The following is an 18,751-nucleotide window of genomic DNA, read 5'->3' as shown; positions in this document are numbered from 1 at the left end:
ATTTCTTCTTCATTGTCTCTTTAGTCCTCTTTTCACGTGAAACGGTTTCTCAGCCTTTTTAGTCATTCATAACATGGACATTTTGGGAAGAGTGTTGGCCATTTGTTTTGTAGAATGTCCCTCGGTTTAGGTTTGTCTGATGTTTCCTCATCATTCGACTTACACATTTTTGGCAAGAACACCACACGTGTGCTGTTGAGTGCTGTTTCTTTCTCAGTACCCTCACATCGAGAGCCACACCGTGTCAGTTTATCTCATTATTATTGACGTTAACTTCAATCACTTGGTTTAGTGGTCTCCACCAGGTTTCCCTACGGTAGTTATTTTCTATTTTGTAATTGGTAAGTAATCTGTGGGGAGGTACTTTGATCTAAAATCCTGTTCCTCAAAAAAAAAAAAAAATTAAATACTAAAAATAAATAAAATTAACTAAAGTCCTGTTCCTCATCAAGTTTGGGCCTTTTAATTCCTATCTATTTATGATCCTTGCCTGAATCAATCATTACTATGATGGGATAAAATGATTTTTTTTTTAATGTTGCTTTATTTATTTTGAGGGGGGAGGGGCAGAGAGGGGGAGAGAGAATCCCAAGCAGGCCTCACACTGGCAGCACAGAGCCCAACTCAGGACTCGAACGCATGAACTGTGAGATCATGACCTGAGCCTAAATCAAGAGTCAGACACTTAACTGACTGAGCCACCAAGGTGCCTCTAAAATGATTTTTCTGGGGCGCCTGGGTGGCTCAGTCGGTTGAGCGTCCGACTTTGGCTCAGGTCATGATCTCACAGTTCGTGGGTTTGAGCCCCACATCAGGCTCCGTGCTGACAGCTCGGGGCCTGGAGCCTGCTTCGGATTCTGTGTCTCTTTCTCTCTTGCGCTCACCCCCCCACCCCGCTCACACTTTGTCTCACTCTGTTTCTCAAAAATAAATAAATGTAAAAAAAATTTAAAAAATAAATAAATAAAATAAAATAAAATGATTTTTCTAAATCTATCACTCATTTCCCATTTATTTAGTTGACATTCTATTGTAAGGAAGAGCTTTTCCATATCTCATATATTTTTTAAAATATTTTATTTTATTTTTATTGATTTTTTTTTAACTCTAAGAGGTAAAGATTTTATTTTTTTTTAATTAATTTTTTTTTTTTTAAAGAGAGAGAGAGCATGAGTGGGGAGAGAAACAGAGGGGGGGAGGGAGAGAGACTATTAAGCAGGACTTCCATGCTCATCAACAAGCCCAACGAGGGGTGTGATCCCACAACCCCTGGGGTCATGACCTGGGCTGAAATCAAGAGTCAGATACTCAACCGACTGAGCCACCCAGGTGCCCCTAAAGATTTTATTTTTTAAGTAATCTCTACGCCCAACATGGGGCTGGAACTTACAACCCTGAGATCAAGAGTCACATGCTCTACCAGCTGAGCCAGCCAGGTGTCCCCTTATCTCATATTTGTTTGTTTATTGTCAGTATGGACCCAAAGGATTCTTAGAGTGGATTATTTGTAATTATTGGTTATAGCAATTTATTATAGTTATAAAATTCTGTAATTCTATATAGTGAAGTATAACTCATTAATAGTATGTATTTTAATCCTCAAATTGTGCCAGATTTTGCCAGTGGGAGCCTCCTTGGATTCCTCCTTTCCCCTACTGTGCTGCCTGTGGCTTGTCTAATAGACCAGAAACTTTGAGAGCACCTGGCATATAGGAGACCCTCAATAAATGTTGTTTTAACTACATTGAAAACAACAGCTCCCTTTTTAAAAATTTGCTAGGACTCTACCTTTAATACCAATAATAGTAATTTTAATGATAATTTCCCTAATTATAAAAGTAATACCTGTTCTGGGTGCCCGGCTGGCTCAGTCAGTAGAGCATTGACTGTTACCTTGGGGTCGTGAGTTCAAGCCCCACGTTGGATGTGGAAATTACTTTTTATTTTTTGTTTATTTATTTTTAAAGTTTATTTTATTTATTTATTTTAAATTTTTAAATGTTTATTTTATTTTGAGAAAGAGAGAGAGTGTGAGCAGGGGAGGGGCAGAGAGAGAGGGAGACATAGAATCAGAAGCAGGCTCCAGGCTCTGAGCTGTCAGCATGGAGCCTGATTCAGAATTGATCTCATGAACTCTGAGATCATGAACTGAGCTGAAATCAAGAGTTGGACACTTAACTGACTGAGCCACCCAGGTGCCCCTGGAGATTACTTAAAAAAATAAAAATAAAGGTCAGGTCACGATCCTGGAGTTTGTGAGTTCGAGCCTCGCATTGGGCTCTCTGCTGTCAGTACAGAGCCCGCTTCAGATCCTCTGTCTCCCTGTCTTTGCCCCTCCCCTGCTCTCTCTCTCTCTCAAATAAAATAAACATTAAAAATAAATAAATAATTTTTAAAATAATAAAAATAAATAAATAATACACATTCGATGCAGAAAACTCGGAAGTATAGAAAACACAAAGGGGAAAACGATAGAGCAAAAATCATTCTTCGTATCAATCAGATAATAGATCACATTTTGATGTATATACTTCCAAAAATTTTCCATATGGGTATTTCATTTTTGTGTTGTTAAAAAAAAACTTACCGTAATGCATCCACACTTTTATAGCCCTTTTCAAATTAGTCTACCATTTAAGAATGTTTATATCATACAAATCATATATCTGATAAGGAATTAATATCCAGAATATATAAAGAACCACAGCTCACACACACACACACACACACAATTTAAAAATGGTCAAAGAAGTTGCATAGACATTTCTCTAAAGAAGATAGACAAATTTCCAATAGCCACGTGAGAAGATTCTCGACGTCACTAATCGTTACGGAAATGCAAATTAAAAACAGAGTGAAATACTACTTCACATCCATTGGGAAGGCTTTTTTAAAAACAAATACAACGAGAAAATAATAAGTGTGGATGAGGATGTGGAGAAATTAGAACACCTGTGCATTGCTGGTGAGAAGGTACAATGGTACAGTCCCCAGGGAAAGAGTATAGCGGTTCCCCCAAAATTAAACAAAGAATCACCATATGATCCAGCCATCCCACTGCTGGGTATCTCTCCAAAAGAATTGAAAGCAAAGACTTGAACAGATATTTGTGCACCTCTGTACCAGCATTGTTCAAAAGAACGAAAAGGTGGACACAACCCAAATGTCCATCAGCAGGTGAATGGATAAACAAAATGTGGTCTATACATACAATGGAATATTATTTAGCCTTAAAAATGAATAAACGTCCGACTTCAGCCAGGTCACGATCTCGCGGTCCGTGAGTTCGAGCCCCGCGTCAGGCTCTGGGCTGATGGCTCGGAGCCTGGAGCCTGTTTCCGATTCTGTGTCTCCCTCTCTCTCTGCCCCTCCCCCGTTCATGCTCTGTCTCTCGCTGTCCCAAAAATAAATTAAAAACGTTGAAAAAAAAAAATTAAAAAAAAAAAAAAATGAATAAAACTCTGACACAGGCTGCAACACGCGTGAACCTTGAAAACATGATGCGAAGTGAAATAAACCAGACACAAAAGGACAAATCGTGTGTGGTTCCACTTTTATGAGATACCTACAACAGCCAATTTCACAGACAGAAGGTAGAATGGTCGTTGATAAGGGTGGGGGAGGAGGCAATGGGGATATTGTTCAGTGGATACAGAATTTCTCTTTGGGGTAAGGAAAAAGTTCTGGAGCCCATAGTGTTGGTAGTTGCACAACATTGTGAATGTATTTAATGCTGCCAAACTGAACACTTAGAAATGGTTAAAATAGGGGTGCCTGGGTGGTTCAGTTGGTTGAACATCTGAATCTTGCTTTTGGCTTAGGTCATGATCTCACAGTTCGTGGGATGGAGCCCTATATCGGACTCTGCACTGACAGCTCGGAGCCTGCTTAAGATTCTCTCCCTCTCTGCCCCTCCCTGACTTGCACTCCCTTTCCCTCAAAATAAACATTTTTAAAAAATGGTTAAAATAGTTAATTTCACGTTACGTATATTTCATCACAATTTCAAAAATGTTTATCTCTGTAGGTTTCAAACTTTACTGCATATTCCAAATTTTCAAGATCTCCTGAGGATCTTGAAAAAATACTGATGCCTGGCTCCTACCCCAGTCATTCTGATTCTGGTATGGGGAATGGCCTAGGCGTTGAGGTTTTTAAAACCCCCTAGATGGGGGCGCCTGGGTGGCTCAGTCGGTTAAGCGTCCGACTTCAGCCCGGGTCACGATCTCACGGTCCGTGAGTTCGAGCCCCGCGTCGGGCTCTGGGCTCATGGCTCAGAGCCTGGAGCCTGCTTCTGATTCTGTGTCTCCCTCTCTCTCTGCCCCTCCCCCGTTCATGCTCTATCTCTCTGTCTCAAAAATAAATAAACATTAAAAAAAAATTAAAAAAAAAAAAAATAAACCCCCCCTAGATGATTCCAGTGGGCAGTTTGACTCCCAGTCTGATGGTCTTCCCCCAGCATGGGAAGGTTGGGCTCCCAAACCCCCCTTGGCTGGTGCAGTGAAGTTAGGGAAACAGCCCACACCATTCTCTCTGCTGGGCACGTCCTCTCTGCCTGTGTCTCCTGACTTTAAGCCTCAGCTCTGTTAGGCCCACCCAAAGTTCCAATGTTTGTTTCCTCTCTCATTTCTCACAGCACTTACCACATTGTTGTTGGTTTTGTTTGTTTGTTTGTTTGTTTTTGAGAGAGAGAGAGAGAGAGAGAGAGAGAGAGGGAGAGAGCTCATGGCCTGTGCAGGAGCTGGGGAGAGGGAGAGAGAATCTTAAGCAAGCTCCCCGGTCAGTGTGGAGCCCAACACGGGGCTCGATCCCATGACCCTGGGATCATGACCTGAGCCAAAATCAAGAGGCAGACACTCAACTGACTGAACCACCCAGGCGCCCCAGCACGTATCTCATTTTTAATTTATTTACTTGTTCACATTTTTGAGAATCTGTCTCTTGCATTAAGTTCCATCAACTCCAGGAGGGAGGAACAATGTCCTTCCACATTTTATTCTTAGCACTTCTAGCAGCACCTGGCACATAATAAATGCTCAACTAATGTTTGTGGGATGAATAAACATTGTTGCTCTTCTCTTCCATTGCCTCCCTCTCCGAGGCTCTCATGTTACTCTATAAAGGGGTCATTACCACCATTGTTCCAGCATCTTCGAGCTCTGTGTTGTTTTTTATTGTTTTCACAGAGTTTTTGGCACTTGCCCGGTCCCCGCCTTCTCTTCAGGGGCTTATTCATTCCTTCATCGGTTCACTGATTCAACAAGTATTTACTGAGTACCTACTATGCCCCAGGCATTGTGGAGGAAAGGTACTTTGGGAACAAAATGACTGCTCTCATGGAACACACAGTCTGGTTGGGGAGATAACTGAATAATCACATACACATATAAACCACGGTATTGCTATGAAAGACAGGAAAGGGGAACCCAACCCAATGTGGGGGGGGGGGGTAGAAGTCAGGGGCTTCCCTGGAGAAGGTGGGTTACCTGTGCAAATAAGAATGGAGTGGGGATGGGGGGAGTCATAAAGGCAAGTCAGGCACGTGGAATAGTCGGTGCAAAGGCCCTGAGGCAAGAGGGAACACAGGATATTGGAGGGAACACGGTGAGAACTGAGGGGCAGTTAGGGGAGAGTCCAGGGCTGGTCTTGAAGGTCGCCTTAAAGATTCTGGTATTTCCCCTAAGATCAATGCAAAGATCACTGATCCTTACAAGAGTTGTGTATTGGAAAGGAGAACACTCCTACTCTTTTCCCTCAGTTCCCAGTTACTTTTCCCTCAGGTTACCAGACTGTACCACTGTTGTCCTCCTGCACCCAGGCTTCTTCCATTTCTCTGCCCTCCTCCTAGGTCCCCTCTAGAAAATTCTCCATTTCTCCCACCGCCCAGCACCCTGTCTGGGGTCTCAGCCTGGTAGCCCTCTCTGGCTCTCCCCAGTCGGAGCCCGCACTCCTTGCCCCAACACTTCCCTTTGCTCCACAACACCACACACCCTCAGCCTCTAGACTCACCCACACAGTGCACCGCGCCCTGGTTGGGTGGCCTGCTGTGGAGGGGGCCAAACCCACAGCCCACGAGGGCTCTGAGGACTCTTGACTCCTGGCATCTAATCCCGCCCCCCCCCCCTTCCTGCCTCCTGAGAGGAGCAACTAGGTTGTTCTAGGGGGGCAAGGAGGGCGGACTGGGAGCCTAACGGGGGGATTCGGGGATTCGGTTCCACACAGGCGGAGCACATGAAAGGGAAACACACAGCCGAGGCGGCAGCAGACTTTATTCTGGAAACTTCCATCACTGCGGGAGGGGTGAACTGCTGAGGGAGGGGGAGATTAAAGAGGTGAAGTGGAAGGAGCGCCAATGCTGACAAGAGTGGGGGTGAGGGGAGGACAGGAAGTGTGGGGAGAAGGTGAGGCGCTGGGGACAAGGGGAGGGGCAGAGGGAGGAAAGGGCTCCAGTGAGAGGGGGCAGGGAGGGGAGGTGAAGGCACTGAAAGAGCCAAAGCCTCCAGGTTGAGGTCTGGGAGCAGGGTTAGGAGGCAGGCACAGAGGGCAAAGCCGGGCGCTGGGGAAACGGATAGCGTCGCGGACCCTCTGGCGGCCTGCTGCCTGGTGAGGGCCTCCTCACCTTCGGGCGCCCAGTGCCAGGGCGATAATGAAGCCCACGACCAGAAGGAACATGGCGACGGAGAGCAGCACCGTGATGACTACCATGCCCCCCGTCCGGGCCATCCCCGGCCCAATGGATTCCATCTTCCTCCCTGTCAGAAGACAGAGCGGGGAGGCCTTCGTGGGCAGGAACAGCCCCTCTCCTGACCCCACGCTCTCCGTCTCATCCAGCCATCCTCATCCATTTATCCATCCAACCAGCCAACTGATCCACACATCTGTCACGCAAACATTTACGAAGCAGCTCCTATGTTGGTCACTGAGGGTACGGAAATTAATCGGGCACCATCCCTACACGCACAGAACCTTTAGTTTATGAGACGAGCCAACAGGCACTTAAAATGCCAAGGGCTTAGTACGAGGACACAGGTACAAAGAAGCTAAGGGGGCACAGGGAGGGGCAGCCGGGGGATGGGGTGGGAGGGCCAGGGGAGGTTTGGGGGACCCTGATGTTACTTACGAGGAAGCGTGGACATTGGGATCTCCCTACTGGACTCAGTGGGTGCCCCCTTCGTCACTAGGTAGGAAAGGCTTTTGTAGTGGGGTTTGAGAGAGAGAGTGGAGACTCCTCAGTGATTATCTGGGACTTGGAAGAAGACGGAGCCCAGGCACCCTCCTTCGTAGCCGCGCCCTCCTCCAAGAGAGGCCCCTTCTAGACGCCGTCAGCTGCACCCTCACTTCCTCCCCCAGGCTGACCGTATCACCTCCCACCGAATGTTAGGACTCAGCTTCTCTTCCTATCAACCCCCACCCCCCCCCCCCCCCCCCCCCCCCCGCCAGCAGGTGCCCCAGGCCTGGATCTGGTACCTACTAGTATTTGGTTCCTGGCGCGAGGTTTGTCACCTGGTATGCACTGAGCCGGGTGACGGTGAAGCCAGCCCCGCTGTCCACCACGCTCACCAGCTCCCGGCGCCCACGGCACGGAGGCACCATGAAGCTGGATTTCACCACTGGACAGGAAATCGGGGGGTGAAGTCAGGGTCATGTTTCTGGAGGGCCCAAAGAGAAGGGGCAGCAGAGTATGGATGGCTCAGGAGAAAGGTCTACAGGAAGGCAGGAGTGGGAGAAAGCGTGCTGGTGGTGGCCTGGGTAGGGGTCCCTGGGGATCAGGGGGCCACTTTGGGAGGCGGGTAGCAAACCTTTGCTGTCATTGGCTCTCCGGACCATCAGCGTGGCATTGCCCCCTGTGAGGTGACAGGGGGGCAAAGCAACTAGCAGGCTCTCCGTCAGCGCCGGGGACAGCAGACCAGAAACGCTTGAGATGTTGAAGTCTGCTGGGGAGCCAAGAGGGAGCTCGGGGTGGGGGCACGCAATCCCCTTTCCTGGCCCTGACCCCTGGGGGCCATTTCTAAGGATGCAGAGTCCTCCCCTGCCGTGCTGCAGTCGGCCAGCAGAACACAGGCCTTTGCTTGTGTGACCACCAGGTGGCAGGCTTGGGACGCAAAAGCCGGGTCCTCCGCCAAGCGGCCAGATCCTGGGTGTCAGTAGGGGGCAGCGGTCAACCTTACCCCAATCCTTAGCCCTGGGCCCTTCGGCACATCTCTCTGCCTCCTGGGTTTGGAAGAGGACCAGGAGTGTCCCCTGGGCTCAGTGACTGATGCCTGGTCACTGCCATCATCAGCTCCCCACCCCCAACCGGCCAGGCCAGCTCTGCTTTGGGAGCCCTGGAAGGCCCAGTGCCTCCCCTCCCCACACCCCCGCCAGAGAAGGCAGAGACCTGCAGCCCCCAGGGCCAGGACAGTCAGCAGAATCAGGTTCAAGGGCAAGGTCCGGAAGGGCAGCGGGGATGCCATAGCTGGGCTGGGAGCTGGGACAGGTGCTGGCAGGCTGAGGCTTCCTGAGGCAAGTGAGGCCTGGCCCCTGGGGTGGCTGATTTTGTCTTGGGGTGGGAGTGGCTGGAGGGGAATCCTGTCCAACCTGCCCTTTGGGTCCTACAGCCTCAGGGCAGGCCCCCAGACAGGTTTTTCAGGATGGGGAGCTGGCTCTCAGGTCAGAAGTGGGGATGCCCTGGCTGGATCTTGCTGGCTTAGTCAACTGCAGAGGGGCAGAGTAACTAAAGTGGGAGGCGGAAATCACCCCTTCTTCTGGGACTCCCGCGTGTTAGGGCCTGAGTATTCTTGCCTGTGCGTGCATCTGGGGCATGGCCTGTGGAGGACTGGCCCCCTCAGGTATGGGAGTCTTCCCGGGAGTGCAGCGAGTTCTGAGATTGCCGTGGCATGCAAGAAAAGGAAAGCAACGCCGAGGGGCTTCTGCCAGGGCCTTGGCCGGGCGAGGATGGCAGGGAAACTGAGGCTGGTAGGAGGGGACGGGGGCAGCAGACCCAGGGGCTCCTCTTCATGGTGTCCACCGAGGCCCAGGTACTGCTGCTCTGGGAGAGGCCGAGGGGTGTGGGTGCCAGGGAGTATGCGAGCCTCCAGGTTCCTCCGGAGAGCTGGGCAGAGGGACGCTAGGGAAGACTTCCAGAGAGACCGGAGGGGTGGCCACCAACCCCATCCAGCAGCGGTGGGCACAGTCAGCCTGGCTCAGCAACCACTGTTGAAACGATTGAGAATAAAGAGGAGAAACAGACCCGGTAAGAGAAAGTGAAAAAGAGACACAACTCCTCTGACCGCATCCCCCAGCCCCGTGCTGGATTAGACCGAAGTGAAAGGGGAGTTATAAGCAGAAAGCAAGGAGAGGCGAGGAGAAAGTGCCCACTGTGGACATGAGCCAACATACTTATCCCTACAGCCAAGGGGCGGCAGATGTCACAGGCTCCTTTTTGCAGATGTGGAAACAGACTCAGAGAGGAAGTCACCTGTGGGAAGCGGGATAGTCCACAGGGAGAGGCCAAGAGCTGTACAGAGAGCGCTGATGTAGGTCTCTGTGCCATGAACTATTCTGTCTTCCCCAGACCCAGAGAAGGGCCAGGGTCCTGTAAGGAAGCAAAGGGTTGGTGGTGCTGTGTCCTTACTCCGATGGTGGGAAGAAGGGTAGGTTCAAAGCCTGGAGTGTGAGCCCGGGGTGGGGGGGGTGGGGGTGAGGGTAAAGATAGAACTCACAGACCCAAGCAGAGGGTCAGAGGGTCAGAGGGTCTCAGACCAGCGCTTCTCCACATTGAATGTGCCTATGAATCACCAGGGATCTTGATGAGATGCAGTTTCTGATTCAGTGGGTCTGAGGTGAAGCCTGAAAGTCCACATTTCTAAAAAGTTTCCAGGTAACATCGATTGATGCTAGTCTGAGAGGCCCACACTTTGAATTGCCAGATGTTCCATATTGCACCCCGTACACACACACACACACACACACACACACACACACACACACACTGGTGGAGATCAGGGGCAGGTGTGTTTCCCCAGTCTCCCAGAACAGGCTGCCTTGGGGTGAAGAACTGAATTCTGTTTTTCCGGCACCTTGGCTTTTGTTTCCTTTTCCATCAGATCCTACCATCATTCTACAAACTGAAAGAGGACTGTTTGCACGTTGAGGAGAACTTTGGAGAGAGGGAAGAAGTAGGTGGTGGCATTCTAGGAGCGAGGGGATCTTCCTGATGCTCGCTCTTCAAATCCCATCACTAACCGGGAAGGATGTTTATGCTCAGGCTTGGGAGGTATGTCTTCCCATTTCACTCATAAACCAAGAAGCAGAAAGAAGAGGTCGGGTTTCTTGCAGGGTGCGTTGTGGTTGGGTCCACATCTAAGCCCCCATCCCATCTGAAATTATGAGTGGGGCAGAGTGGGGTAGGGCAGGGCAGAGCCCTGGCCAGATTTTAAAGGGATAAGAGGGCCCTGTGCCTTTAAGTCCTCCCTTCTCCCTCCAGCCCCCCTTCCCCACCCGGCCCTCCCCAGGTTTCTGGAGGAACTGAGAGTTGCGTCTTCTCCCTGCCCTGCCGAGCTGCTCACTGGCTGCTCTGGAGGCTGTGCTTTGCGGTCTCCATGGAAACCATTAGTTGCTAAGCAACTGGAGCATCATCTGTGCTGAGCTCTCGCATCTAATTATCCCATCACAGCGGCCGAGAAGGGTTTGGGGAGCTGCGAGGAGGGGGAGGCCAAGCGCAGGAGCAAGAGGATAACTCTTTTAGCAGAGCAGATTCATTGACACATGGAAGTCATTTAAAGCCACAGCACCCTGTGCCTCTGGAGGATGTCCTCATGATTTGGAGTAAGGGAACCAGGGCCACAAATGTCTGGAGTTTCTCTCTTGGACCCACACCTCCTAGGCTGTCTCCCCCTCAGATGCTTGATTCTAAACTCATGCAAGTTTTCTCTTCTGCCTCCTTCCTTCCAAGCTCCATACTCAAGTCAACAAACATTTTATTAAGTACCAGAACTGTGCTAGGCACCGGGTACGCAAAGGCAAAATAAGTTTCTGCCTTCAGGGAGTTCTTAACCTCTCTCTTCTGCCTGGACTAAATAAAAGGTTAGCTCTTAAAGCAGACTTACTCTTTCTGAATTATGGTACTTTTTATCTTTTCTAGAATGTAGTAGCTTTGCAGCCACGGGATCTTAGGTGGGAACCCAGCTCTGTCTGGTATACCGATCGTTCTTGCTCTGGATGCCACTCGTCTGCTTGCCAGTCAGTTAAAAACACGTCCACTTGGGGCGCCTGGGTGGCTCAATCAGTTAAGCGTCCGACTTCAGCTCAGGTCAGGATCTCACGGTTCTTGGGTTTGAGCCCTGCATCAGGCTCTGTGCTGACAGCTCGGAGCCTGGAGCCTGCTTTGGATTCTGTGTCTCCCTCTGTCTCTGCCCCTCCCCTGCTCACGTTCTGTCTCTGTCTCAAAAATAAATAAACATTAAAAAATAAAAATTAAAAAAAAAACCCATGTCCACTTGACTCCGTGGGCATGTGAGCCTCTGATGGGGACTATTGTCCTCCTGATGATAGGTGATACCGTTTTGAACCTCAGTTTTCTCACCTATAAAATGGGAAGACTCATTCCTTCTGAATCATCTAGCAGGATATGACAGGTGTAAAAATGCTTTAAAATAAAGGTGCAGAAGGAATATTGGCCATCACTGTCACAGTCGGTGGGAGCAGACTGGGGGAGTCCTGGGGACTTGGATCGAGAAGTAATAAGCAGTGCTTACCAAATATTGGTCTGATGGGAAACGGCAGGGCCTCGATCCTTGAGATCTGAGGAAAAGGCTGGAAGGAAAGGAAAATCTGTGTGTCATTCAGGGTTGAAAGAGACCTGGGTGCTCCTTTATTTTTTGTAATGCTCCCTATGATACAACCACTTACCCCAACTCTTCTTCCAGCTTTGTGACCATGTTACCTACCTGAGTACTCTGTTGCACTTTCCTCTTCTGCAGAAAGGGCCTAAAATCTGTCTCACTGAACTAATACGACCATCACTCAAGCTAATTTATTTAAGAGTGCCTAGCATGATATCTGGTTCAATAAATATTAATTTAAGTAATTCATCTTATCTTCTCCTTTAACCCTTACTGCAGATGAAGTCTAGAGGCTCAGAGGCAATAAATGAGTTTCCTGAGGTCACAGAGCTAGTAGGGAATGAGGTGGGATAGAATTTGATCAGTAGAGCTGCTCAGAATTTGATCAGTAGAGCATGCGACTCTTGATCTCAGAGTCATGAGTTCAGGCCCCACACTGGGTATGGAACCTACTTAAAATTAATTAATTAAAAGGAAGAAATAGGAATTTGTTTTCCCAATTCTGGCATCGATGCAGGGGGAAATGGTTGGGCAGGAAAGGTAGTGTGAACGGGAAGGTGACGGAGATGTGAGCCAGCTGTTCCTTGTATGCTAAGCATGCCACCGGGGTCCCAGGCACACAGGAACTGCCTGCTCGCTCGTGTATTCATTCAGTAAACATCTGTCAAACAACTGCTCAGTGGTAGTTGCCATGATAGGTGAGACACAGAGAGGACAAGAAGCCATTCCTGCTCTCAAGTTGCTGAGTTTTGGAGAATGAACTGGAGGTAGCCTGGTTAAAGTAAGTGGAAGAAGATGGGGCGCCTGGGTGGCTCAGTCGGTGAAGCATCCAACTCTTGGTTTTGGCTCAGGTCATGATCTCACAGTTCATGGGTTTGAGCCCCACATCAGGCTCCGTCTGATAGCGCGGAGCCTGCTTGGGATTCTCTCCCTCTCCCTCTCCCTCTCTCTCTCTCTCTCTCTCTCTCTCTGCCTCTCCCCACTTGAGCTGTCTATGTCAAAAAAAAAATAAACTTAAAAAAAAAACACTTTTAATAAAAAAAAAGAGAGATAAGTGGAAGAGGATATTCCAAAAAGGGAACAGCATATGAAAAGCCTCAGAGAAGCGAATGATCCTGACACTTTCTGGGAACCGTGAACAAACACACCTTGGCTAGAAAGAGGTCTTCAAAGATGAGTGGGACAATACCCCTCGCCAGCAGCTGGGTCACCAGTGGCACTGGATCCTATACTAAGGAGCTTGGTTTTTACCCTAAAGGAAACAGAGAGCCTCTGAGGAGTTCTAATTGTGGAAAGAGCATTTTGGAAACAGTGTGGGAAGGGATCGGCAGGAGGTAATGGATTGGCATGTTGTAGCAGGGTTAGTCTGTGTGACCAATAGAATTCAGCAGGGGCAATGGTCACTTCTGAGGCTAGATCATAAAAGAGTTTGAGTAGCTATTTGTGGGAAGAGGAGGACACAGCTACCAGGGACCTTGAGGAAGGCTGTTTGGTGGCTGTGGCCCGGCTGAGCTTGGGGACCACTGGTCTTCAGGGGCACTGGCTGCATTAGTCAGGGTTCTCTGGAGAAACAGAGCCGACAGGATGTGTATATATAGAGAGAGGTTTATTTTAAGGAATTGGCTCATGTGATCGTGGAGGCTTGGCAAATCCACAGTCTAAAGGGGGAGGCAGGCAGGCTGGAGACCCAGGAAAGAGTTGCAGTTGGAGTCCAAAGGTGATCTACCAACAGAAATCCTTCTTTGTGGGGCAGGCGAGAGGGGAAGTCAGTCTTTGTTTGTTCAGGGCCTTCAACTGATTGGATGAGGCCCACCACACCATGGGATAATCTGCCTTCCCCCAAAATTCACTGATTTGAATGTTAATCTTGCCCCAAAAAACATCTTCACAGAGCCATCCAGAATAACGTTTCACAAAATATCTGAGCACCATGGCCCCGTCAAGCTGACACATAAAATTAACCATCACACTAACTTTGACATTTTGGGAGTTTTTCAAATTACACAACAGCTTGAGTGCAGCAACGATACAACTGTCAAGTTGTCCAGACTCAAGGCACGGAAAGTTGAGGGTATTGGCGAGCCTGAAGGGTTGGAGAACAAGATGGGGCTAGTTACGGAAAGGAGTGACTGGATGTGCCAGGAAGCGGGGCACTGAGGGGTGAGGTCAAGGTCGAATGAAGCATGGGCGTGTGGACGGGGACAGGAGGGAGAGTGGCGGCCATCCAGGTGGCTGCTGGGGAGAGAAAGTCGAGGCCCTCACTGCAGATGGATGGATCACAACATTGTGAGGTCGGACAGGGGCTGTGGACCCCTGGGGCCAGGCAGGTGACCAAATCAGTAAAACAAGGTGAGTGAAACTGAACAACATACATCTTTGAGGCCAACTTTGCCACCGGGTGTCCCAGATGGTGTCATCTGGGACAGGGTGTCAGAAGGGGAGTGGTGTTTTGCTAGTGAGCAAGGACGAAGCGTATTTGAGGCTGAAGGGATAGAGGCTGCAGGGTTGTCAAAGCAGAGGGGTTCCCTGTAGCCAGCGCGGCAGAGCCTGGCAAGGAGGGATGGCAGTGGAAGGGGAGGGAGGGGAGGAGCCGATCTAAAGAAGCAGATCTTCTGGGCAACCGCCCTGCAAAGGCCTGGCCCACCGTGTTTTTCAGACTGTCAGGAGCCTCTGACAGGGTTTCAGCAGGGAAGTGGCAAACTTCAGTATTGTAGGAAAGGCGGAGGCTTGACTGCGGGGTAATTAAGCCTCTCCTTAGGCCTGAAGGAGAGCGAATCGACCCAAGAAATAATAGTGGCCCGAATGAATATGAATTAATTTATTCAATAAATGTTTCTTACATGCTTTTGTACCAGTCACTGTGCTAAGTACCGGGCATTCAGAGGTGAGTACGATTGCTCTCCCGGAAAATTATGGTATGATGGGAGATACTGAAGAGTCCACTATTTCACTGCAGCAGGATTTCAGTACAAAAAGTAACGCTAACAGCTAGTATTTATCGAGTGTTTACCACATGTCAGGCACTGCGCTAAGTCCTTCCTATATTTTCTTGCTTAATCCCTCAGAGCAAACTCTGTGGGTGGGTACTGTTATTCTCCTCATTGTATTAATGAGGAAACTGAGGTCAGAGACATTAAATGACTTGCCAGAGAGGCGCCTCACTGAAAGGGTAACTTACATGGGCTTGGGCAGTCCTGGAGGGCTTCCTGGAGGAAGTAGTAAATAAGTGAAGATCTGAAAGTTGAGTAGGCATTAGCAGGGTGAAGGTGGAGGGAGGAAGGAGTGAGAGGGGAGATTGTTCTAGGCTGAAAGAGCTGCAAATGCTCATTAAGCGACTGGAGGTTTAAAGTGGAATTTGATGGAGGGCACCTGGGTGGCTCAGTCAGTTAAGTGTCTGACTCTTGATCTCAGCTCAGGTCTTGATCTCAGCATCGTGAGTTCAAACCCCACGCTGAGCACCACGCTGGGCATGAAGCCTACTTTAAAAAAAAAAAAAAAAAAAAAAGAGGGGCGCCTGGGTGACTCAGTCAGTTAAGCGTCCGACTTCTGCTCAGGTCACAACCTCACAGTCCGTGAGTTCTCCATGAGTTCGAGCCCTGCGTCGGGCTCTGTGCTGACAGCTCAGAGCCTGGAGCCTGCTTCAGATTCTGTGTCTCCCTCTCTCTGACCCTCCCCCGTTCATGCTCTTTCTCTGTCTCAAAAATAAAAATAAACATTAAAAAAAAAAAAAAAAAAGAGTGGAATTTGGGGAAGTCACTGGAGAAGCAGCCAGGACCAGATGAAGAGCTTTGTAAGCCCGTTTAAAGAATTTTAATTTTTATCCTAAGGATACAAAGAAGCCCTTGAAGGATTAAAACTGGAGAGCGTCATGATCAAATTTGTATCTTATAAAGATGATTTTCGTTGTACTGTAGAGATTGTGTTGGATGAGTGGTTGGGAGATAGTTTAGATGTCTCTTGACACACTGTGGAGATACAATTCTGGGCAAGAAACGACCGAAGAGAAAATTCTAAGGTGATGGTTTGGCTGGGAGGGCTATGGGGCGGGGTGGGGAGCAGGGTGAAGGATGCCTCCCAGGCTGTGGCTTGGGCAGCCGGATGGCGGCACCCTCACCAGCTGGGGTGCAGGTGGTGGTGGAAGGAGGTTTTTCTGGGAGGGGCTGGAGATCTGCGATTCCCGGTCTGGAGCTCAGGAAGGCTGTGGGCCCTGGTGTGACAGCTGCAGCCTGGGGGAGGAGCGCGGCCCAGTGAGAGGACAAGAGCAAGGACGGAGCCTGGGGAACACCACTAGGGTCAAAGGCAAAGAGGAGCCTGCCAAAGAGACTGAGAAGCTTCCCTAGAAGAAAAAAGAAAAGAGCCAGGAGGGAGTGGTGTCCCAGGTCCCCAAAGAAGAATGCTTCCAGGACCCGCGGCCCACAGCAAACTGGTTCATAGGCCACCAGAGAGATTCGAAGCGTGCTCCTTGGCTTTGGCAAGTAGAAGTCATGGAGATTGCTTCAGTCTGGGAGTGAGGGTGTGTGGATGAGGACAACGGGGCTGGACAAGAGGGTGTTGAAGGACCGGCTGTCTGGGTGGAGCTGGGTCTGGGGTTCAGGGAAGGGCCAAGGCACCAGACGGCCCCGGGAGGGCAGGTGTGAAAGAGGAGGGTAGGAAGGGTCTTCTTTGGAGTTGGGGGGGGGGGGGGGGGGACTCCCTTCCAACCCCTCCCCCGTTCTTTTACCTCAGGCCGGGTCCCCTTCCAGTTGTCTGTAGAAACCTAACATGGGCAGGGGAAGGAGGTCAGGAGGGCTTCCTGGGATATTGGTGGAGTGTGAAGGGGTGAGTCGGTCTGGGTCAGTCTTCCCTGGGTCACGTCTGCAGAGGAAGGGGTTCTATCCCCTCATCCCCCCCTACAGGGGTGAGGGGCAGAGACCTGGGAACTCAAACCCAGCGAACAGGTGGGGGGGGGGGGGGCAACAGAACTGTGACCTTTAGCCCCTCTTGGGGTCCAGCCAATTTCTGCCCCCCCCCCCAGCCACTTCCGGGTTAGGCTGTGGCTCCAGCCAATCCCCCGAGAGAACAGGGAGGTGTTTCAAGGTGGCCGCTAGAAGGAAAAGCAAGGCGTGTGGGAAGGGGTCAGAATCCTCTGGAACCCCACTCCACCCTCTGGCAGGGAGGGGTAGTCTTGGCTCGGCTACCCAAGGTCACAGCCCTGAACTCTGCCTTCTCCCATCTCCTCAGGCCCTGTTTGATATGCGCATCAGATCCGGTGCCCTTTACAAAACTGTTATTTGTACAGCCGCCCCGAGGGAGGGGGAGGGAGGGGGAGGGAGACAGCCCCCCCACCGCCACCACATAGCCACTTCCACTTGCAGGGACCTGCAATCAAACACCAGCCCCCAGCCACACTCACTCACCAGCTCAGACGCTGCAAGCCTGAGTGCTCCCCACTGGGCCTTGCTGGAAGTTTCTCCTCAGCTCTGCCGGAAACGCCTGCCTCAGAGCTTCCCCTCAGCCCCACAGCCCTCTCCCCCTCAGCCCTTCCTCCCCACTCCCCTGGCCCTGAGCTCTGAGCTCCCCTGCGCCTCCCACTTAGCCTGGAGGCTGTGCTGGCTGTGGCACAGTTGCCTCAAGTGTCCCCAGTTCTCTGTCTCTAGGAATGGAGCTCGAGCCTTGAACGGGTCCTCCCCCCAGCACCTCCCATCCTGGCCTGAGGGGGCGGAAAGCAGGCCGCGAAGGGTAGGCAGGGGGCTCGGAGGGCAGAAAATGGCTTTGGAGCAGATGGGCCAGCTAGGCGGCGGCCACTTTCCAGCTTGGGACCTTGGTTTGGGTTTCCTGTCTGCCAGTGGGGGTGGCGCACCTAGCCCACGGGGCTGCGGGGAGGCCCCGGATGAAACAAGGCGCGACGTGCCCAACACCGTGCGGGGCACACAGTAGGTTCTTAACACAAGTCCCCTCCCCGCGCTTCACTTGGGGGCTCCGAGGAGGAAGACGTGGGGAGGACAGAAAGTAGGGTGGGTGGAGCAGGCTGTCCCAGAGCCAGTGAGGCACGCTGAGGTGGGGGGGGGGGGGGGGGCGGGTACAGATCTGTGCCAGCCCAGGCTGGAGAGGAGGGGAGAAAGTGCCAGAGCCCTGGGCCCCTCCCATGCTTCTGTCCCCACGGTCCTCCCTGGGCTGGCCTCTGGGAGGCCTCTCAGGAAGGCGGTCCTCACGCTGCGGGAGGGCTGCTGGGGCCGGCCAGCGGGGGTGGGGGGCACTGCCTCTGGGTCTTGAGCGACCCCCTCCCCGTTCCCCCAACTCATAATCCGATTGATATTCCTACTCCCTCCTCTGGACCCGTCACCATGGCAACAGTTTTCTCAGTTGCACTTCATCAGTTTCTCGGCAAATCTTTTTTTCTGCCCCCTCCTTCGGTCTCTCTTTTTCTCCTCCATCAGCCCGCATTTCTACCTACTCGTGGTGCCCACCTTGCCCTGCCTCTCCCAGCTTGTGTGTTTCTCACTCGCTCTCCATTTGTCCCCACCCGCTTCCGTCCAAATCTCGCTCTACAGGTCCCCTCCCCTCTCTCCCTTTTCCAGCCCATGATTGTAGCAACAAGCTAGAGTCTGTTGACCAGATAAGAACTCCCGTCCTGATATCAGGGCCGAGAAGCAGAGAGGCCTGGAGGGACAGGGTTCGGGTCCCAGCAGGCCCTGGACTGAGGCCCGTGATGCAAAGGTGAATGTAAGGTCGAGTTTTTCCGGTTCAGCTCTGACAGGTGGGGGGGGGGGGGAGGGAAATCAGCGTGGCCCTGGGGTATCCTGCAGGCTACCATTGTCGGTTCGATTCCCACCTTCCCACCTCACCCTCAGAGACCTGACCCAATGGCTACAGCTACCAGGGTGCTTCCGAAACACCTAACCTTCCCTCTGACTTCTGCACACAGTTCCCCTTAAATCTCTCCACCCGCT

At 50.9% G+C, this 18,751-nt stretch overlaps 1 protein-coding gene across 8 annotated transcripts; it reads right to left on the bottom strand.

Annotated features, from left to right (window-relative positions):
* Nucleotides 1-6,197: 6,197 nt before the first annotated feature.
* UPK2 (uroplakin 2) lies at nt 6,198-17,333 on the bottom strand. 8 transcript variants are annotated; one of them, XM_042906719.1, is made up of 9 exons: nt 17,219-17,333; nt 11,736-11,793; nt 9,379-9,574; nt 8,378-9,192; nt 7,800-7,934; nt 7,472-7,610; nt 7,121-7,191; nt 6,620-6,752; nt 6,204-6,308 (listed from the first exon to the last, which is right to left on the bottom strand). In XM_042906719.1, the coding sequence occupies exons 4-9, from the start codon at nt 8,451-8,453 to the stop codon at nt 6,287-6,289; spliced, it is 576 nt and encodes a 191-aa protein (XP_042762653.1). In that variant the 5' UTR covers nt 8,454-9,192; nt 9,379-9,574; nt 11,736-11,793; nt 17,219-17,333; the 3' UTR covers nt 6,204-6,286. The 8 variants fall into 8 exon arrangements, with proteins under 8 accessions (XP_042762656.1, XP_042762657.1, XP_042762653.1 ...); XM_042906717.1 differs by lacking the exons at nt 11,736-11,793; nt 17,219-17,333 and adding exons at nt 10,225-10,358; nt 10,548-10,841; XM_042906718.1 differs by lacking the exons at nt 11,736-11,793; nt 17,219-17,333 and adding an exon at nt 9,702-10,495.
* Between the last annotated feature and the right edge of the window lie 1,418 nt (nt 17,334-18,751).

The sequence above is a fragment of the Panthera leo genome, chromosome D1 (assembly GCF_018350215.1).
Source record: "Panthera leo isolate Ple1 chromosome D1, P.leo_Ple1_pat1.1, whole genome shotgun sequence".
NCBI classification, from domain to species: domain Eukaryota; kingdom Metazoa; phylum Chordata; class Mammalia; order Carnivora; family Felidae; genus Panthera; species Panthera leo.
Note: the sequence above shows the minus strand (reverse complement) of the source record. Positions and strands in the feature narration are given on the sequence as shown.

Coding starts and splice junctions, on each gene's coding strand:
- UPK2 (XM_042906719.1), bottom strand. CDS start 8,453: ATGGCATCCCCGCTGCCCTTCCGGACCTTGCCCTTGAACCTGATTCTG. Junction 6,753..7,120: donor CCCAATGTCCACGCTTCCTC/GTAAGTAACATC, acceptor GTCTTCTGACAG/GGAGGAAGATGGAATCCATT. Junction 6,309..6,619: donor CTGGCACTGGGCGCCCGAAG/GTGAGGAGGCCC, acceptor CCCCTCCCTCAG/CAGTTCACCCCTCCCGCAGT.